This window comes from Sarcophilus harrisii, chromosome 3 (assembly GCF_902635505.1).
Source record: "Sarcophilus harrisii chromosome 3, mSarHar1.11, whole genome shotgun sequence".
Taxonomy (NCBI): Eukaryota; Metazoa; Chordata; class Mammalia; order Dasyuromorphia; family Dasyuridae; genus Sarcophilus; species Sarcophilus harrisii.
The window spans coordinates 503,630,060-503,652,951 of NC_045428.1; the positions used below are offsets into that span (position 1 = coordinate 503,630,060).

Below are 22,892 nucleotides of genomic sequence, written 5' to 3' on the forward strand. Positions count from 1 at the left end.
AGACACAAAAATGTCCACTTGGGAGATGAGTGTCTTGTGGGAAGAGCAACAAGGAGCCCATTGTCACTGCATGTAAAGTATTTGGGGTACAAGTAAGGTTTAAGATGACTAGAAAGGGCAGGCTGTAGAGAGGTTTAAATGCCCAAAAGAGGATTTTATATGCAATCCTAGAAGTTTTAGGGAGCCACTGAAGTCTATTTAATAAAATAATGGCATGGTAAGAACTGAGCTTTTAGAAAATCAATTTGACATCTGAAAGGAAATCAGATTGGAAGAGAGAAAGGCTTGAGACAAAACCAAAGATCAACAAAAGTTGATTGTAGTAACATAAACATGAAATAGGAAGAACTAAACTCATAGTGTTAGAGGAGAGAAGGGTATCTACAAAAGATGTCCCAAAGGTAAAAACTGATAAGGCTTGGCAAAAGACTGGGTATGGGGGTATGAGACAGTAAAAAGTTAAGGATGACAATTGGATTTCAAGCTTGTGTGCCTTGACAGTAATAGGGGAGTGTGGAAGAAGGGAAGGTTGGGGTAAACAAAAGGAGTTCTGTTTTGTGCATTTTGAATTTAAGAAACCTAAGACTTTGAAATGTGCAATTGTCATTAGGAAAGATGCAAGTCTAGAGATGAGCAGAACTGGATAAGTAGATTTGAGAATTACTAGCATAGAGATGATAACTGAAACCACAGGAGCTAATGATAATGAGGTCACCAAATGAAACAGAATAGAGGGGGAAAAGAAGATTGCCAAGGACTTTCCACTGCAGTGCTATGTTCTATATTTTATAATACAATTACAATATAGAATCTTATAACTTAGAACTAGAAAAGATATTTGAGGCAATCTAGTCTAACCTCTTTGTTTTACAGAGAAGGAAACTGAGCTCAGAGATGTTAAGTGACAAGTAGGGTCACACAGCTTATAAGCTACATAGATGAGATGATGCTTTTTTTTTACATTATTTTTAATATGTTTCTATTGTTAAATTAAATTTACAATTATTAATTATAATTAAATTTATTATTAAAATCATTAAATTTTATTAAATATTAGCTTTAATTATTAAATTATTAAAATAATTATTATATATTAAATATGTATTTTATTATTAATATGCTTTTTATTTTCAAAATACATGTATAGTTTTCAATATTCACCTTTGCAAAACCTTGTGTTCCAAATTTCTTTCCCTCCCTTCTCCCCACTCCTTCCCCTAGAGAGCAAGTAATCTAATATAAGTTAAATGTGTGCGATTCTTCTATACATATTTACACAATTATCATGATGCATAAGAAAAATCAAAAGGGGAAAAAATGAGAAAGAAAACAAAACACAAGCAAACAACAAAAAGAGTGAAAATCCTATGTTGTGATCCACACTCAGTTCCCACAGACCTTCTCCGGGTGCAGATGGCTCTCTCCATCACAAAATCATTGGAATGGTCTGAATCATCTCTTTGTTGAAAGGAGCCATGACCATTGGAATTGAGATGATAATTTTTTAAAGTTATTTTAAGGTTGGCAAAATGCTTTGCATGTAGTAGTGCATTTGATCCTCACAATAACAGTGTAAAGTAGGTGCTATTATTCCCATTATATAGATGAGGAAACTAAGGTTGAGAGAAGTTAGTAGCTTGCTCAGTCATATGGCTAAGTATCCACTCTTCCATCCAGTTATTAGGATTTGCCGGAAGACCCCTGACCATAGATCTGATGTGTAATTTTGTATCACTTTGCTCCCTGTGTCTTATTCCCCTTTCATGAGGGGAAGCCTCAAATTTTATCTTAGTTTTTATCATTAATAATAATAACTGTAAGTTATATTTATTATGTAGTGATGAAGGCTTACATAGGAGTTGTTCATCCATTTTCTTCTTCTTTCATGTATTTTTGTGGGATACATTTCAAATTCCAAATTGTCTACCTTCTTTCTTCCCTCCCAATCCCACACTAGAGAAACCACCATTTGACACAGCTACCATGATATAGAGACAAGAAAAGAATAAGCAGATGAAAAGAGCAAAGAGTAGATTGAGTTACAGGTTAGGAGATGAAGTCTAGCTCAGGGTAGATTCTAATTCCCAGGTATTTATGCTTTTTAGCTTGATGTTTTCAGCCATGTTGTCAAACACCTTCAATGAGGACAAACATGGCATCAAAGTCAGCTGCTGCACTGATGGTAAATTCTTCAACCTGAAAAGGCTACAGGCCAAACTAAAGTGGAGGGAGCTTTTGCTTGCAGATGATGGGTGCACTCCACACAGTCTCTGAAGCTCAGATGCCACAAAGTATGGACTGATTCTCTACTGCTTGTACTAAACTTTGACCTAAGAATTAACACAAGAAAACACAGGTGCTCCATCAGCCAGCACCTCACCATCTGTATGTGGAACCATCAGTTAGAGCAGATGGAGAGTTCTGAATGCTGTGGAGAAGTTCTCTTACTTTGGCGTTATGCTTTCCAGGAATGTTCACATTGATAATGAGGTTGACACACACAATCGGAGCTAGCTCAGTGTTTAGGAGACTCTGAAGGAAAGTGTGGAAGAGGAGAGTAAATTAGATTGACTATCTATCACATGCAAGACTTACAGAGCTGTTGTGCTGACCTTGTTGTATCCTGTGAAACCTGACAGGATTTCATATCCATGAAATGGACAGCCATGCTGGGAAACTAAATTGCTTCCATTTAAATTATCTTAGGAAGATTCTGAAGATCTCTTGGCAGGATGAGATAAGACACACTGAAGTCTTTTCTCAAACTAAATTGCCAAGCATTCTGACTCTGACTACTCTGCCAAGCTCTTAGAGAGTACAACTCTGTTGGAATGATCACACTGTTTGAATGCTAAATGTATGCTTGCCAAAAAAATTATTTTATGGACCATTCACAAAGGGTAAGTGCTCCCAGGGTGGTTAGAAAAAGTGATACAAGGACACTCTCAAGGTATCTTAAGAGATAAAAGTTCTTAAGAGAACTTTAAAATCAATTGTATGACATGGGAGACACACTGGCACAGAACCATCCAGTATGGCATGCCCTGATTAGAGAAGGGGCTGTGCTCTATGAACAAAGCAGAGTTGAATTAGCTCAGAAGAAAGATGCAATGTGCAAGAATTAGAGAAGCTATCTCAAATGTTTATCTGGATTCTTTATGTCTGAACTGTGGCAGAATTTTGGGTTTGTACTGGTCTGATCAACCACAATCAGACACATTCATTTTGGTCCTTTTTGAGAACTAAGGACAAGAACTAATCAACCAATCACAGAAGTTAGTAAAAAATAAAGAAAGCAAAAAACAAGGTTGATGACTCTGAAACTTGCCTGGTTTATCTTCAGTGAAACAGTAAGATCTCAGCAAATAGATTCCATAAGCTGGGGCCACATAAAGGTAGATGTGCTTAAAATTCAGGAGAATGGCAAAGAGAAATGCTCCTTCCAAATGCCTTTTCTGGGAGATTTAAAAGAAAAAAAAATCACCTGAATGTGTAGGAATGGTTGGTGCTGTGCAATTTTAGCTAGTTTTATGTACTGAATTTAGTGGGTGCAAATTTTGATAAATACCCTCTCAGTAGTTCAGAGAATGCAATCCCCTTCACTCCCTCTTCATAGCCTAGCAAAGTTTATTTTGTACTGCATATCACTGGGGTGTCAAGTCTGGGGAGGGGGGGGGAGAATAGGTGAGTGAGAAAGAGAGAAAGGGAGAGAAAAAGATACAGGGAGACAAAGAGACAGAGAGAGAAATAGAAAGGGAGGAAGAGAGGGAGGGAAGGAGAGGAAGAAAAGGAGAGAGGAAGGGAAAGAGTAAGGAAGGGAGAAGAGAAGAAAAAGAAAAACAGGGAGGGAGGGAAGGAGGAAGGAAGAAAAAGGGGAAAGAAGAGAGAGAGGGGAAGAGAGAGAGAGAAAGGGGAGGAAGAGAGAAAGAGGGAGGGAGAAAGGGAGAATGGGGAAGAGAGAGAAGGAGAGGGAATCAGAGAGACAGAGAGAAACATGATTATTTTGATGGTTGGGGGCATACAAGTGGCCCAGCCAACAGAGAAGGTCTTGGATGTAGGGGAGTGAAAAGGCCCAGGGTGTGGTCATATATAAGATTGTATTATTAAGAACCCATTATATTCTTTCCTTTTTTCTTTCCTGTTCTACATACCATCTGCTGGGACCTGACCCCAAACTCTGCCTCTCCATAAACAGGCCTGCCAGCTCTGCCTTCTGCTCTAAGTGTTCCTGAATGTATTTATCATTCTTTTCCTTCTTCTGAAATGCCCTGTCTTCTATGGAGTCTTTCCAGATTTCCTCAAACAGAAATAATTTTTCCTTATTCCTCCCACAGTATTCTGTGCCTTGTTCATGTCCTTGTTAGGTTATGTTTTCTATTACAACTGGGTGGGGTCATATCTCATTTCTGAGATTATAAATTCTATCAGGGCAAAGATGATTATTTGATGTTTGCCTTATAGCATGGACTCAAGAAGCAGAAAACATTACTGGACAATCTCTATAATCACCTCAAGATCAAGTACTAGCTTGGTACCTTGCTATCCTGGGAGTGAGCTGAAAAGTATCCCTCCTCCTTTAGGTTTCTAAAAAAGAGGTGAATCCTGGAATTCAACAGTTCTAAAATGAACAATGAGATTTCTTATTTATTCTCATTCTTCTGTCAATTTGACCAAAATAAGATAAAGAAGTACAAAGAGAAGAAAATGGGAAGCTTCCAAATCTCTTTTCATTAATTTTATGATTTAGACTAATAACTTAGTTTTAGAGACAAAATGACATACTTATAAAAACAACTTTAAAAAGATAGCTCATAAGAAGAATAATATCTAGGGGATTTGGATAGCAAACAACCCAGGTCTTGGTTTCTTCCAGTGTTCAATATCCCCTGAAGATATTGAATGCAAAAGAAGTACAAGATTCTAAACCCAATAGTATTCCTACTCTGGCATGAAAAACTCTTTACAATTCAAGTTCCTATTTTCAAAAATGAGGAATCTGTGCAAAACTGAACACTGGGAAGGATAGCCCATCAAGAGTTCTGCAAATGTGCTTGAATCCACTGACTAAATTTTTTGAGCATCTTCCATTCTGGAGCCTCTAAGAGTTAAAAAAGGCTTATGTGTATTTAAAAAAAGAAAAATCCATTTTCCTGTCCATTTTGTGGTTACCTGAAATAATCGGGCAATTGAAAGCAGCATTAATCCAAATAAAAAACCATTGTATTGAAAGTGAATATCTGAATTTTGGGTGAAGGAAAGAGCGAGGGAGACCTTAAATTCAAAATAAATCATGCCATATGCCATTATGCTTAAAATAATGGAGAGGAATATGAACAGTAATTAAAAATGCTTTTAAAGATGATCTTAAACACAAAACTATTAGCATTAGACTAATTACAAAAACACTTGACTTTGAATCCTGATTGACTAGTTTGTGTTTTATCATAAGGATCAGAAGAAAACGTACTAGATTTGGACCAAAGTTTAAATGCTTATTCTTCTCCTTATAAATAAACCCCAAACAGCAAAGTCATGGGAAGGTCATTTAATCTAAAATGAAAGGGTTTGGACTAGATGATGATTACTAAGGTCCTTCACCTTTAATTCCTATGATTTCTCTGAATCCTAGTTGTTGTTGTTTTTTCCAACATGAGGACAATAATTAAATAATCTATTTCACAGGACTGTAGTACGGGTGATGCTCTGTCAACTGTAAATACTATTTAAATGTGAGCTAAGACTAACTTTACTTTATGAATTTCCTTGAAAAGCATTTTGAATTATGGTCAATTATCTTAGATTTCAGTTCAGAGAAGAAAAAAGTTGAAATTGTGACTTTTAAAAAATCCAGCATCAATAGATTATGATTTGTTTAAAATCATTTGTTTAAATCAAAGTTTAAAAATATTTTTTTGATTCATAATAAGCTTTTAATATATGTTTGGGCGTAATCTGGTTTTAACTTTCTATTTAAGTGGCCTCTTCAGATGCTTAAATTTATATCATTTATGACCTCCATCTACTGTTTCCAAACTTACTGCTTCCTTCTAGCTGCTATATTTTGATTGATTTGATCTGAGTGATCACTCTGTCATTTAGTTTTGAGATTACAGGGTGGACCACCACCAAAGTCTTACAATGTAACAGAAAGAACTGAACTTGGGATGAAAGAACCTGGGTTTAAGAATTACCTTGGCCCCAGATAAAACAGATGGTAAATGGCAATTAACCTCTTGTCACACTGATCACTCTTTTGGATAAATTACTTAGCTTTTCCCTCTCCTTTCGGCTGATCTAATAATGATAATTCATGAGGACCAGGGTGGCTATACCAAAATGGTTTTAATCTGTTGTCTGAGGAATAGGCTACATAAGCACAAATAAGTGCCTAACCAAAGAAGGGTCAGGCACAGCAATTCATGAAGACTTTTCTCTGCTAAGCAAGAATTCAGTCATTTTTCAATCGTGTCTGACTCTTTATGATCCTATCTGGGGTTTTCTTGGCAATTTTCTTCTCCAGTTCATTTTACATATGAAGAAACTGAGGCAAACAGGGTTAAATGATTTGTCCAGACGCACACAGCTAGTTAGTGCTCGTGGCACAGCTAAATGTAGGAAAAAATAGCTCTGTTCATTGCAAAATTTTGGCTAACATAGGAAATCACACATACGAGCTCTGCATTTGGATACTGAAATTTTGCTTGCTATAGAATTAGACTTTGGCCTTACCACACATTCTTTATATAGCTCATGTTTCTATTTTACTTTAATATTTATATCAAAAGCATTCTTCATAACTTAGGTAGAGAGTTCAGATATTACTGTCCCCATTTTTGGCTGAGTTGCCAATGATCAACCAGTCAGTAAGTGTCACAGCTGGAATTGGATGTGAAAGTTAATATTCTGGCCTTAAACCTCATGTAAAGGGCCATGCAAGAGAGATACGATGCTCCTAATGCTACCTTGTATTTTTTTCACTGAAAGAGGAAAAATATTTGTTGTGTATTCCTTCTCATAGGTCAACTACTCTTCATTCTTAAAATTTAAAGACTGACAGAGAAGAGAAATTTGTGAATAGCTCTGCTCCAACAAGACAACACAGAATTACAACAGGATGACTCCACTTTGACCCTGTCACCAATCAACCCAGAAGGACAATGCAGTGGGAACACCAGCAGGCCTAGGAATTTGAGAGTAATTATTAATAGCTTACTTTGAGATAGCACTTCATACTTACACTATTCTCATGATAGTCCTGAGAAGTAGTACAAGTATTCATTATCTTTGTGCAAAGGACAAATCTAAGGCAAGTTGCCCAGGGTTATATAGCAACTAAATCAGAATTCAACTCAGATCCACTGAAATCAAATGCAGTTATTATTCCTAATAATTGCTAACCATAATAATAATTTATTAAGCTAACATTTATGTAATACTTAAAGTTTGCAAGGCTTTTTACGTGTTATTTTAATTGATCCTCATGACAACTTTGGGAGGCAGGAACTGTTTATCTCCATTTTACAGATGAGAAAAGTGAGATTCTGAATGATTTTAAGTAGCCTGCCCAGAGTCACAGACCTCCACACAGTACTCTATTCACTATGCCCCATTATATCAGAAGTTTTGACATTGGACTTCCTCAGGCAACTCAATGACAGGAGGAAAACATATTTGCTAGATTTGCATTAGATTTTGGCAATAAAATTTTGGACATAAACGTAACGATGAGAGAAAACTGAAACTTACTCAATCCTACTAAACCTAAATAATTCAGCAGAAAAAACTCAAATTTCAACACAATCATTAACAGAAAGTATTAATCTTGTGTCCAGTGTATATGTAAGAGAAAAGAAGAAAATGTATACAAAATTAAAAGGATACGATCCACAATTAGCAATCCAAAATTCCATAGAAGTAAAACGGAAAGAATAAATGTTGGCTTCTCTGTAAGTTCTTTTCCAGCTTTTTTCTCCTCTATGCATTTGCAGCACCTACAGGGAAATATTTTGAAGGAATAAAGCAGAAATATAAATAACATAAAAATAGACTTATTTTAGAATTTACAGGATAATAGAAGTTTAGAATTATAAGTAAAAACAAATAACAACTCATATTTTTGAAGAGCTTTTGAGATTTATTTCCTCTCAAAAATTCTGTATAAACAGTACACATATTATTATTCCTATTTTGCAGATGAAAAAACTGAGTGATTTGTCTAAGGCAATCAATAGAGTATAGAAATGTTCAAATCCAGAGTCTCAGGTCTCCTGACTCTCAAATCTAAGTCTTTTTTGCATCATATCACATTAAATCTCAGAGACTTTCCAGTTCAACCTATATCCAAATCATAAATTGTGAATAAGGAGACAACCAACCTTTAATTAATTAAGATACAAATGCTTATATGGAACCATAAATGCTTAAATGGTAGTCTAGCATAATGAAAAGGCACTGAAATTGAATATTAAAAACAATCAAAGAATCTAAGAGTGATAAGGGATTTAGAGGTTGCCTAGTCTAACCTGTACTTGACCAAGAATTATTTCTACAACCCAATAAGAAACTATCTTGTCTTTGCTTGAAGACTTTCAATGAGGAGAAATTTACTACTGAGGTGGTCCATTTCAATTTTGGATTGACTTAATTTTTAGTTTTTCCTTATATTAAACCTAAATTTTATTATTATATATATTTATTATTATATTAAGCCTTAAATTTCAAGTTTTTCCTTATATTAAACCTAATTTTACCTTTCTGCAATTCTACCCAGTATTCCTTTAAACACTTAAAAAAACTATTATTTCCCCTCTGAGTCTTCGGCTAAATATATTTAGTTCTTTCAGTCAATTCTAGAAATTGAAATCAAGCTTATTGGTTTAAAATTTAGACTCAACTCTCTTCCCAGGACATTTGTTCTTTTTAGGCTTATAGCATTTCTCCCACTCTCCATGATTTTCAGTGATGAGCTAGTAAAATTTTTAAAAATTTGCTTCTTTATATTGCCATTTAGCTCATATATCTCCATTTAATCCATATGCATAGTAAGACTGTATAAAATGTCTTACAAAGATCTAAGCATTTTAACCATTATCTACAGCATTTCACTGACTTACCAATTGGATTACCTATTCCAAAGTGGAAATGAGATTAGTTTGGTTTGATTAATTCTTGATAAAACTATATACTACTTTTAATGACCACTGATTCCTCTGTTTCTAAGTGCTCACAAATCATCATAATAATGTATTCTGGAATTCTACTAGGAAAAAGTCAACCTCTGACCAATGAAGAAAAAAGAAAAGGTATCGTCATCTCTTCTTTGTTCAATATGTGGGGACTATGAGTTTAACACTGAATGTACTATCAGATTGTCTCTTGAAGTTCTCAATCTAAGATAAAATGCTCTAATGATGCATTGGTTAATTCTGTCAAACTTTTTTTTTTTTAATTCTTTGTTAGAAGGTATGAGTCTGGGTAAGGGAAGAATGACAGATTGAGAAATAAAGATAATGTAAAAACTAAAGATATCACTACATTTTTTTAAAAAAGGGAAATTCACAATTCTCTAATTTATAGAGTCTACTTTTTATTCCTCTTTTGAGAAATGGGACATTTGTCTTTCTTAAATATTGTAACGTGTCATTTTCAAAAATTTAGCAACTACCAACTAGCTTAGCAAGCCCATCTGTTTTTTCAATATTCTAGCATGTCTGGGCCTAATGCATATAAGGCAGTATTCTAGTGGGTGTTCATTATCTCTTAACTATTTTTGTTCTGTTCTTTCTAGATTAAGGATTAATTTCCTTAGAAGAAAAAACAGAATAAATATAAATAGATTTCTTTCTCACTGTTTTCTATAATTTATTGTCCATCTAAAGCAGTGATCCTGTTCTTTAATTGATTTTTCTTTTACTTTTAATAGAAGTAAAAAAAAAATCCCCAAACCAACCCTTATTGGGAGAATTGTCACCAGGTTCTGCTTTTTCTGTTTAGCACTCATAATATAAATCTTACAAGGTTACTTGTATTCATTCTTTGTTACTTTATATTTTTAAATATTTTTATATTTTATCTTTATATCTTTTTTAGAGTAAATCTTTTTTAAAGATTTATATCTTTATATTTTTAAAATCCAAGTTTGTTGATGGATTCTCCTGTACATCATTAGTTTCTTTAGAGAATTCATCCTTTTCTCTCTTCAATGGAGTAATTTCTGCTTGTGAAGTCAGAATTTCAGTTTAAGAGAATTTCCTATTCTACTTGGGTCAACTTTTTTTTTTTTTTTTTTTTGGACCAAAGTGATTTTTATTCTTAGCCCCAGTCCAAGGCTTTTCCTACTTCCTACTATTTTTTTTTTTTGTTGTTATTTATTTATTTATTTTTTTATTTAATAGCCTTTTATTTACAGGATATATGCATGGGTAACTTTACAGCATTGACAATTGCCAAACCTCTTGTTCCAATTTTTCACCTCTTACCCCCCCACCCCCTCCCCTAGATGGCAGGATGACCAGTAGATGTTAAATATATTAAAATATAAATTAGATACACAATAAGTATACATGACCAAAACGTTATTTTGCTGTACAAAAAGAATCAGACTCTGAAATATTGTACAATTAGCTTGTGAAGGAAATCAAAAATGCAGGTGTGCATAAATATAGGGATTGGGAATTCAATGTAATGGTTTTTAGTCATCTTTGGGTCAACTTCTTGTGAAAATATTAGGCCACACAATACCAATAAACTTGGGATGGAAAATGCTAGCCACATCCAATGGGAGAACTGGAGACCAAACATAGGTCAAAGTATAGTGTTTTCACCTTTTTTTGTTGTTTGCTCATTTTTTTTCTTTCACATGATTTTTTTCCCTTTTGATCTGATTTTTCTTGCATAACATGGCAAAAATGGAAATATGTTTAAAAGAATTGTACATATTTAACCTATATCAGATTGCTTCCTTGTCATCTTGGGGAGGGGGAAGGATAAAAAAATTGGAACATACAGTTTTACAAAAATGAATGTTGAAAAACTACCTTTATATGCATTTGGAAAAATAAAATACTATTGAAAAAAGTTGTTCTCATTTAAAAAAAAAATACTAGGCTAGAGGTGCCAAAAAGTGGCCCATAAATTACATATGACATACAATACTTCCACATGTAACCCATACCAGATTGAAAAGTAATGGGGATAGGAGCAATAAATATTAATATAATCATTTTCTAAATTAATAGGCACTTAGCAGGGATCTAAATTTCTGATATAGTCCCTGAATATTTTTGGGTTTGACACCACTGTATAAGGCTACTAAGCTTTCCTTATCATTTCTTTGAATCCTTGAAAATCAATTCTATTCTTTTCCTATTATGAAATCTATGATAGAGTGGTCACTTGCTTCCAAAATTCCTGTATTTAAGAATTCCTATTTCTTTTTTTTTCTTTTTTGCTGAGGCAATTGGGGCTTAGTGACTTGGCCTTAGTGACTTCAGGGTCACACAGTTAGGAAGTATTAAGTGTCTGAGGCCCGATTTGAACTCAGGTTCTCCTGACTTCAGGGCTGGTGCTCTATTAACAATTCCTATTTCAACAAGCTTAGCTTCTTGTTAGTGAAGAGTAGGTCTTGTTGATTTCTCTACCTTTTGAAGAGTAAAATTATCCTCAAGGTAAGTTACAACTTTGGTCTTTGGTAATATTTTGGAGAGAGTTCAAGAAGATTTATAGATACCTGAGTCCTGCTACCTGGATTCAAATATTAGGTCTGCTACTTTCTACTTGTATGATCTGTCACAAATCATTCTTATTATGAAGCTTCAATTTCCTGATCTGGAAAGTGAACTAGGTGGTTTCTAAGGTATTTAACAGCAATAAATACTATTATCTAAGTGAACTACTTCTTTAAAATTAACTCTTTCATTCCTTTACTCTACAGATTGGACACATGGAGTCTCCAGGATGATATGAAAAGATGATCTAACATGTCATAATTAGTCAGTAATGGAGCCTGAAAAAAACCTCAGGAAGAGTTCTACTTTATTTTCTAAGCTATGCTACTTCTAATAAACATCTTCATTTTAGACTTTTTTATTTTTAAACTAACCATAAAATTCTGAGAATTTGGAGGGCACAGTATGTTTCATATCTTCTTAAAAGTGAAAATGTGGAAAAATTGGCTAACACAGGCTACTTTATGGTTATATTAACCAAATTAAGAACAGGACAAACTGTCAACTCTTGATTACCTGAATAATATCCAATTCATATACTTGAATGTAGAATGGAATGGAATTTTGTACTTGTACCTTCTAGAAACTTACATATTTCTAACAAAATAATATTAAATGCTGGAGGGAATATTCATTAGTTTAATTATTTCCACTTTCTCCCTTGTTTGATTCATCCTAACTGCTGGATAGGACAACATTTAAAGTTATTCAGGGAACAAAGGTCAGTATAAATGCTACCTTCTCCATGAAAGCCTTGCCTAGATTCCTTTAGTTAGTAGGAGCATGACTCTTTACTCCCCCTTTTGTAATTTCCTAGTACACTCATATTCTACTTTACATTATAGCTATCTGTGTCTCTCTCTTATCTCCCTTCTAGACTATATGATCCTGGAAGACAGATACCATATCTTATTTATCTTATTTTCTTCTCCAATGTCTAGTATAGGACCTCACACATAGTAAGCTTTTAAAAATATCTGTTGAACAAAAATGAATGAAAATTTACTGTCTGATGTACAATTTCCCAAGTAGGTAATCAAGATCTCTGATTAAAAGAAATAATAGCTTTTATTTATATAGTGTTTTGAAGATTTGTAAAGCATCATACATATTTTATTAAAATATTAATAGCTAGCATTTATATAGCACTTACTATATGCCAGGTATGATGCTAAACTCTTTATAAATCTTATTTGATCCTCAAAATAACCCTGGGAGATAGAAGATATTATTAGTATCACCCCCATTTTACAGATGAGAAAAAGAGGCAATTGGAAATTAAGTGGCTCACATCGCTAGTAAGCATCTGAGGCTCAATTTGAACTCAATTCATCTTGGCTTCAGGCCTAAGGCTCTATCCACTGTACCTAGCTGCCTCAATCTCATTTGACTGAAGAAAAAAAGTTCAAACTCCACTCTCTTTCAGCTACTGAGAGATTGTAAATCGAGACGTAAATTGAAAGGAAGATTTCTCTCTAAAAAAGCAGATGATGCTACTAGCCAAAGCTGATTATACTTGACTTTTTATTTTCCTTTGTGTTTTCTTTCTTTCTCTCTTTTTTTTTTTTTTTTGGTCCTTTTCACTCTAGTTCTCCATAAAAACATTCTCCTCCTCTCCCCCCACTTCCCCAGGAAGAAGTTGCATGGAATACTTGAAAGGGCAATGTGTTTAGAATTCCAACATTGATTCAAATTTTATCTATGTTACTTACTATGTGTCCAGGCGCTAGACCATGAGCAGTTTCCCTTTTCTGGGTCTCTGTTTTCTTCTATGTAAAATAGGGGTGATGGGACTATACTAGATGTTTTCTAAGGTCCGTTTCAGCTCTGGGAACTCAAAGTTAAGATCAAATACTATAATAATTTTCCTGTCTTGGACTTTACATAGCACATTTCCCCTCTATTTCCTTTAAGTCCCTGTGATTTCTTATTTTGAATATTATTCAAGTTTGTGTCATCTTTCAGTAGGTTGTTACTTTCACTTACATCTGATACATCAGGCTTCTAGCCCGATACCCAGAACAGAGCCCTACACCAAATACATACTGAAGGCTTCACCAAAAAACAAAAACAGAACCCCTCAAAAAACATTTACTTCAACATGTATCATACAATTTAGAATTTCTGGAGTCCTTGATGCCACAGGAACTTTGTTATTAAAAAAATAAGACATGAGAACAAATTAACTGGGAAACACTATTTTCCCCTCCACCACACAAGTAGATAATACTTTAACTTACTCATAGACTGCATATATAAAAAGGACATCTGTAAAGATGACAGAAAATCTCTGGAAAAGTACAGTTCTAGGACTGGCATAATTCAAGTTTTGTATATTCAGCATCTCTGGATCAAAAACTTTGGCAATGTGTGACAATGCATATTCAAACCATGCAAAAAATGGAGGGTAATCCAAAGTCCACTCTGAAGTTGCCTAAGAACAAAGGAGAGAGAATACACAGAAACACAAACACCCAAAATCATAGATGAAAGAGATAAAAATAAAATTAAAATCTTTTTAAAAACATCACTTCTTAGAAAGCAAATTTAAATCAAACTATCTTATTTTTTCTTTTTTGCTGAGGCATTTGGGGTTAAGTGAAAATCAAACTACTTTTAAATAGTATATAAACAAATATAATGTAAGCTCCTCATAAAGCTAAATGCAAATGGCATGTACTCTAGGATATGGTTCTCAAAGTGTGGTCTGGACAATTCTGGGGGGTCTCAAACTCTTTCAGAGGGTTTACAAATTCAAAATAAAATTTTTATTACTAATATGACAAATACCTAAAATTATAACCCACATAAACAAAAACTCTTTGGATTGAGCCTCAATACTTTTTAATATAATAAAGAAACTAAGAACTAAAGTTTAAACACTAAGGTTTTCCTGATCTCACTTGGTGACATCTTCCCTTTTAGGCACCAGAGAATACTTGTTTATAACCAATGCACATTTCAATTATAATTGTTCTACATGTCTACAACATAGGGCACTCTAAGACTTGTAAGCATTATTTTCCTCATACCTTTGTTTAGTAACTAGTATAAACAGTATTTTCCTCATATTACAAGTGAAAGAACTGAGGCTATATGAATTATCTACTGTCACAGAACTGCTAAGTATTTGAAGCAGGACTTGAACCTACTTCTCCTGACTTTTAGTCTAGTTCTTTCCATTATATTACATTTTCTTATATGCCTTATACTGACTTATGCCTTACTAGACTATAAAATCCTGAAAGTATACGTCTTATTCAAAATTTGCTAGAATTCAAAATTATAGTAACATTTTTTTAAACTGAATTTTTTTTTCAATCATCAAGAATTTATTTTTTCTACTACCCACCTTCCCTCTATGAAAAAGAATAGAAAACAAAATTCTTTTAATAAATATGCACAGTCAAGCAAAAAAAATTCCCATACTGTTCATATTAAAAAATGCATGTCACTAATTCACTGTTGGTGGAATTGTTAACTGGTCCAGTCATTTCATCAATCTGGAAATGTATTGAAAAAATTATTGAATTGTGTACACTTAAATCCCATAAAAATGCTACTCAGTCTATGCCCCAAAGAGATCAGAAAAGGACTGACATGTACAAAAATATTTATTATGCCTCTTTTTGGAATAACAAAGAACTGAAAATTGAAAGGATATCCATCATTTGGGGAATAGCTGAATAAGTTATGGCATAGGAATGTGTTAGAATACTATGGGTGCTGTAAGAAATGATGGAAGAATGGTTTCAGAAAAACCTAGGAGGACTTATGTGAACTTAGACAAAAAGATAATCAACATTGAGTCTGTGAAAGAAAATAACCATCAGCAACTTCAAAGGACTCCTAATAAAACATGCTATCCATTTCTAGATAGAAAGATAATAGACATAGAAAAGATAAAACCATATTTTGTTTTCTTTCTTTTTTTGGATATGGATAAAACAGGAATTTGTTTTGAAATTACTATACATATCGTAATGCATTTTTTTCCCAAGTTTGTTTTTTTAGTCGTCTCATGTGTTTTCTCATGTGTAAAATGAAGCAACTGAACGAGATTCTAAGGACTTTTCCATGTTTAGATTTACTTACAAATATTTGAAAAGCTGGTATGAAGAAATAAGAACTGCTCTTTTGGTCCCAAAGTACAGAACTAGGAGGTACATATAAAAGTTGCATGGAGGCAAATTTGGGCTTGATGTTAAGAAGAATTTTCTAAAAATCTGTCAAAAGTAGAATGGGCTGTCTTTGGAATAAAGGGGTTTTCCTTCACTGGAAGTTTTCAAGTAGTTTCTAGATGGCCACTTGTGAGTATTCTCATTCAGATATCAACTAGGGATCCCTTCTACTCAGAAATTGTCAAGTTCTGTAACTGAATTAGGTATTCCTGGAAACTATTTTCTCCTCATTGATACATATATTTGTATCAAATTCCCCACTAGAGGAAAGATAATGTATGCTTAACATTAAAAACAAAACAAAACATATTTACCTCATAGTACCATTGTGATACTGGTAAACTGTGGGTGATAGCAAGCCAGTTCCTGTGTACTTCAAAATCTGTAGAATAACTATCAAAAAAGAAAACCAACAAAACAAAACCCTTTCATTATAATGATCTTGGATTGTACTTTGTTTCATATTTCCATTCTTAAGGAACTGAATATTTCCTAATACAAAATTTATTCTCCTATAAGAAAGGCATTAAATAAATACAGTTTTGCAATATAACTTAACTCACTTATGTAAAGGTCAGACATGAGGCAATGCCAACATCCTAAAACCTAATCATAAACCCAAGAGTAAAGAGAAAAGGCCTTTAACCAGACAAAATAACTATCATAAGTCCAAGGCATTGCATATCAAGTGAAGGTTTTTACTCAAAGGCTAGTTCTATTTTATATACAATTCTTACAAGTTTATTTTTTTTAGTATATAGTAAACTAGGAAAAAAATTGCTGCACAGCAAAATAATGTTTTGGTCATGTATACTTATTGTGTATCTAAGTTATATTTTAATATATTTAACATCTACTGGTCATCCTGCCATCTAGGGGAGGGGGTGGGGGGAGGTAAGAGGTGAAAAATTGGAACAAGAGGTTTGGCAATTGTTAATGCTGTAAAGTTACCCATGTATAAATCCTGTAAATAAAAGGCTATTAAAAAAAAAAATTTGCTGCACAGAGAAGTGTCAGATAACAATAAATGGATAGGAAAGAGGACTGTAAAATTAGATGTAAGAACTGAAAGCATAGCACTCTGGGGTTATCTTCATATTGGGGCAAGTAAGCACTTCAAAAAAATCTGAAGACATATTTATAAGATGAATAAAGTCGTACAAGGTTTAAAGTAGGAAATAGTGCCTCAGCTGTGTTTTTAAGGAAGTTAGGGATTCTAAAAGGAAGATATTAGAAAGGAGTGGAGATAGAGATATGGACAATTGTTTGCTCACAGGTATGAAAGTAGGAGATAGAACTTGGTACAAGAGAATTACCTAGCAAGTCAGTCTGACTGGAACTAATGGGGAATAATGTGAAATACAACTATAAATGCAGGGTATGATAGATTGTGGAAGCCTTTAAAATATGCCAGAACAAGAGACTTCTATTTTATTCTAGGGGGTGAGAGGTGTAACATGGTCAGATATGGTTTTAGGAATATGAGTGTGACAGATATGACATATCATGGAATCCAATTAGGATGCTACTGCAGTAGTACAGGCTAGAGATGATGAAGAAATCAGGTAGGATGGTGGTAGATGCTTAAGTGAAATACATGGATGCAAAAGACATGGAAAAGATTTGACAACTCATTAGATATGGAGGCTAATGGAAAGAGAAAAGTCATGGATGATGCAAAAGATCATCTAAGTCAACACATTTTACAAAAGAAATCGTGGCCTAGTGAGGTTAACCATATATGTGGGTCGGCTCTAGGGCCAAACATGAACTATTCTAGTTGTCATTTAAAGCCCTTGATGGTCTGGCTCTAATCTATCATTGAAAGCTAATTAATACATTACTCTGACCTACCCTCTGCAATCATTAAACAAAGGTGTTTGATAAATACTTGTTGACTGACTGGACAGAGATGGAAGGGTCTTCTGAAAACAGTGTGAGAGCTGGGAGGGGATTAAGAACATGGAATGTGAGGGCTCAGAGGGCCCTTAGAAAACAAAATGTCATGAATTGATCAACCTGCCATCTGGGGGAAGAGGTTGGGGGGAAGGAGGAGAAAAGTTGGAACAAGAGTTGAAAGGGTCCTTAGAACAAAAGATGTCAGTGCCGAGAGGGCCCTTACAACACAGAGTGTCAGAGCCCAAGGGCCCTTAGAACACAGAAGGTCAGAGCCGGGAGGGCCCTTAGAACCCGGGATGTCAGGGCCGGGAGGGGACTTAGAACCCGGGATGTCAGGGCCGGGAGGGGACTTAGAACCCGGGATGTCAGGGCCGGGAGGGCCCTTAGAACCCGGGATGTCAGGGCCGGGAGGGCCCTTAGGACCCGGGATGTCAGGGCCGGGAGGGCCCTTAGAACCCGGGATGTCAGGGCCGGGAGGGGACTTAGAACCCGGGATGTCAGGGCCGGGAGGGGACTTAGAACAGAGAACGTCAGAAGTGGGAGGGAACTTAGAACCCGGGATGTCAGGGCCGGGAGGGGACTTAGAACCCGGGATGTCAGAGCCGGGAGGGCCCTTAGAACAGAGAACGTCAGAAGTGGGAGGGAACTTAGAACCCGGGATGTCAGGGCCGGGAGGGCCCTTAGGACCCGGGATGTCAGGGCCGGGAGGGCCCTTAGGACCCGGGATGTCAGGGCCGGGAGGGGATTTAGAACCCGGGATGTCAGGGCCGGGAGGGCCCTTAGGACCCGGGATGTCAGGGCCGGGAGGGCCCTTAGGACAGAGAACGTCAGAAGTGGGAGGACCTTCGAACATGGGATGTCGAGAGCTAACTTCATGTGCGGCCAGGCCTCACTGGACGCCTGCAGATGGGATGGAACAGAAGCGTAGCCATGAGTGTGGCGGAACCCGGAGTCAGGAAGAGCCCGATTGGACGCGGCCTCGGTCACTCAGGAGCAGCGTGAATGAGGCTCCGCCTTCCTGTAACTCTAAGACCGGAGACCCCACAGCCTCTGATCCGAACCCAAGACCTGCTGGGCAAGCGAGGCCGGGACCCCGAGGGCGGACACTAGGGCAGCCCCGGCTCGAGGGTCTCCGTCCCCCCATCCAGCTGTGTCTCCCCCTCCTCGGCAAGGGTGGGGCGGGCCGCCCCTAGCCCCAGCCCTCCCGCCCGATCCCCCTCCGAGCCCCTTACTAGGCGGGTACGAGGAGGCATTTGAGCAGGGACACCCCGAGCGCCAACGACAAGAAACCCAGCCCGCCGCCGCTCCGGCCGCCGCCTCCGGCCGCGGCTCCGGACGCCGCCATTGTGGCCCGCTCGCGCTCTTCCAATCAGCTTTATCAGCACCACCCAAGGCCGCAAACAGGGATCGAGGCAACTTCCTGGACGCATGCGCAAACACATCCTTAGCCGGGAGGAGAGGGGGATGGGCGGCTTCGAATTTCCCGCGTGCCCTGCCCCCTTCCTGCCTTCTCTCCTGCCCCCAGCCCCTACTTCGCTAAGTCAGGGAAGGGCTCCACTGCGCTTGCGCCGTCTCTAGGACACTGCTGACGTTCACCGAGTTCTCTAAAGATGCTCCCGACGCCCTTGGGTTTACTCGCTCATCCCCACCTTATAGCATCACAGACTTAGATCTGGAAACGCCTTCAGCGGCCCCAGGTCACACAGAGAGTGAGGAGAGAAGCCCCCGCCTCTCGGTCCTGCCCCTCCCGCGGCTCCTTGTCTCGGAGACGCCAGGTAGTAGGGGCTTTGTCTTTCTCCGCATCTGCCGTGATCAGCGCGGCGCAGGCACGCAGCAGGCGCCTACTAAATGCTTGCCGACTGACTGACCCTACGGGCTGAGGGATGGTCGTAGGTTCGGGAACATTCTCCGAGGTGACCCTTCAGTAGGCAGCCCCGAGGGATTCACTTAGAGCCCGGGAAGCCGAAGCCCGACTCCTGGCTCCGACGCCGGCCCTTTTGTTTTTGCTTGATAAGCCGCACGCGTGAAGCGCCGCAGGGCTGCTGTGTCGGGCAGAGACCGGAGAGGGTTGCCACTTCCTTCCCCATCTCCTTGGACAGGGGAGGCAAAGGCGGAGAAGGGCCTTGCTCGGGGTCACGCAGCAGGAGGGCGCAGCTGTCCCCAAAAGGACTGCCTTGGATGGGGTCGTGACCATTTTCTGGAAGCTTCCGTTGCGTCACGGACTGTTCCAGGCCACAACAGAAGGCTTAGATCAGTCAGTAATAGGCCTTGTGCTAAGTCTTAGAGGTACAAATAATAATAACGGTCCCGCCTTCAAGGAGCTTATACGCTAAAGCCAACGCATAAAAGGGACCTACCCTGGAGGCCAAGTCCAGTCAGAAATGCTGTAGGCAGAGGAATGACGCCTGACCAGCGTGAGCTCATCCCAAAATGGGCTCTTCTTTCCCCAAAATGGGCTCTTCTTTCCCCAAAATGGGCTCTTCTTTCCCCAAAATGGGCTCTTCTTTCCCCAAAATGGGCTCTTCCTTCCCCAAAATGGGCTCTTCCTTCCCCAAAATGGGCTCTTCTTTCCCCAAAATGGGCTCTTCCTTCCCCAAAATGGACTCTTCTTTCCCCAAAATGGGCTCTTCTTTCCCCAAAATGGACTCTTCTTTCCCCAAAATGGGCTCTTCTTTCCCCAAAATGGGCTCTTCTTTCCCCAAAATAGGCTCTTCTTTCCCCAAAATGGACTCTTCTTTCCCCAAAATGGGCTCTTCTTTCCCCAAAATGGGCTCTTCTTTCCCCAAAATGGACTCTTCTTTCCCCAAAATGCTGTAGAGTTAGAAGCACAACCCCTGTGCAAACCCAATAAAAAATTGTGATTAAAGCCGAACATAATTATCTAATTAAATTCATGTAGTCCAGATATATTTTTCTCTGATCATATGTGCCAATAATGTCCTCGATGATCTATCTCCTTTGTACCTCCCCAGACATTTTTTTTGGCACCTCTTTAAAGCGTCGGGATTATAATATTGTATATTCTTTCTTGAGGTGGATCTTTGTAGTATATAATTCTCCACTGGCTTCGGGTGTAATTTTGTAGATGGTGGTACTCTGCAACAAAGCCCCAGCCACCTTTCCTTGGTGATAGCTCTCCTTCTCTTGGTATACCTCTGAGAGTCTGAGAAGGTATAACCTTCTCTTGGTTATACCATAAGGTAGGTACTGTGTCTTAATTAAAATTTTGTTTTTCTTCCAAAACTTAGCATAGAGCTTTGCACAGAACAAGTATTTAACAATTTTTTTTTAAACATTGAAGGAATTTCTGATCACACAGTCCAAAAACTGAAAATTATGCCCTTGACAGATAACATTTCCATTTATTCAACTCCATGAATGTTTATTAAATGGTATAGCACAGCAACTGTACTGTAGAGGTCCCAAAAATGTGCTCCCAGATTTCAAGAAACTTGCTTTTAAAAGAGCCAGAGAGAAAAAAAATATATACTTTGTGTGAAATAAATATCTTAAGTTTCCAGTTTTTAGCCACTACAAAAAGGGCTGCCACAAACATTCGTGCACATACAGGTCCCTTTCCCTTCTTTATAATCTCTTTGGGATATAATCCCAGTAGTAACACTGCTGGATCAAAAGGGTATGCACAGTTTGATAACTTTTTGAGCATAGTTCCAAACTACTCTCCAAAATGGTTGGATTCGTTCACAACTCCACCAACAATGCATCAATGTCCCAGTTTTCCCGCATCCCCTCCAACAATCATCATTATTTTTTCCTGTCATCTTAGCCAATCTGACAGGTGTGTAGTGGTATCTTAGAGTTGTCTTAATTTGCATTTCTCTGATTAATAATGACTTGGAGCATCTTTTCATATGACTAGAAATTGTTTCAATTTCTTCATCTGAGAATTGTCTGTTCATATCCTTTGACCATTTTTCAATTGGAGAATGGCTTGATTTTTTATAAATTAGAGTTAATTCTCTATATATTTTGGAAATGAGGCCTTTATCAGAACCTTTGACTGTAAAAATATTTTCCCAGTTTATTGCTTCCCTTCTAATCTTGTCTGCATTAGTTTTGTTTGTACAAAAACTTTTCAGTTTGGTATAATCGAAATTTTCTATTTTGTGATCAGTAATGGTGGAACTATGCTCAAAAAGTTATCAAACTGTGCATACCCTTTGATCCAGCAGTGTTACTACTGGGATTATATCCCAAAGAGATTATAAAGAAGGGAAAGGGACCTGTATGTGCACGAATGTTTGTGGCAGCCCTTTTTGTAGTGGCTAGAAACTGGAAACTGAATGGATGTCCATCAGTTGGAGAATGGCTGAATAAATTGTGGTATATGAAAATTATGGAATATTACTGTTCTGTAAGAAATGACCAACAGGATAATTTCAGAAAGGCCTGGAGAGATTTACACGAACTGATGCTGAGTGAAATGAGCAGGACCAGGAGATCATTATATACTTCAACAACAATACTATATGATGACCAGTTCTGATGGACCAGGCCATCCTCAGCAACGAGATCAACCAAATCATTTCCAATGGAGCAGTAATGAACTGAACCAGCTATGCCCAGAAAAAGAACTCTGGGAGATGACTAAAAACCATTACATTGAATTCCCAATCCCTATATTTATGCACACCTGCATTTTTGATTTCCTTCACAAGCTAATTGTACAATATTTCAGAGTCCGATTCTTTTTGTACAGCAAAATAACGTTTTGGTCATGTAGTCATGTATACTTATTGTGTATCTAATTTATATTTTAATATATTTAACATCTACTGGTCATCCTGCCATCTAGGAGAGGGGGTGGGGGGGTAAGAAGTAAAAAATTGGTACAAGAGGTTTGGCAATTGTTAATGCTGTAAAGTTACCCATGCATATAACCTGTAAATAAAAGGCTATTAAATAAACCCCCCCCCAAAAAAAATTGGAAAAAAAAAGAAAAAAAAAAAAAGAAAGAAATATCTTAAGATAATAGCCTACAAGATGGGATAGTCCTTAGCAGTATTGGGATAGAAGGTCAATATTGGACATGCTTTCAGTGTGATGGATTGATCTCAAAGGAACA

The 22,892-nt window shown here is 37.2% G+C and overlaps 1 protein-coding gene across 1 annotated transcript in view; it reads right to left on the bottom strand.

The window, feature by feature from the left end:
- ALG8 (ALG8 alpha-1,3-glucosyltransferase) overlaps positions 1 to 19,313 on the bottom strand; it is a 40,255-nt gene extending 20,942 nt beyond the window's left edge. The window contains exons 1-6 of the mRNA XM_003764690.4: positions 19,039 to 19,313; positions 16,222 to 16,300; positions 13,967 to 14,160; positions 7,882 to 7,991; positions 5,170 to 5,237; positions 3,329 to 3,455 (exon numbers count right to left, since the gene is read on the bottom strand). Of these exons, the coding sequence (XP_003764738.1) occupies positions 3,329 to 3,455; positions 5,170 to 5,237; positions 7,882 to 7,991; positions 13,967 to 14,160; positions 16,222 to 16,300; positions 19,039 to 19,151 (691 nt within the window). The 5' untranslated portion in view covers positions 19,152 to 19,313. The remainder of the gene's footprint in view (positions 1 to 3,328; positions 3,456 to 5,169; positions 5,238 to 7,881; positions 7,992 to 13,966; positions 14,161 to 16,221; positions 16,301 to 19,038) is intronic.
- Between the last annotated feature and the right edge of the window lie 3,579 nt (positions 19,314 to 22,892).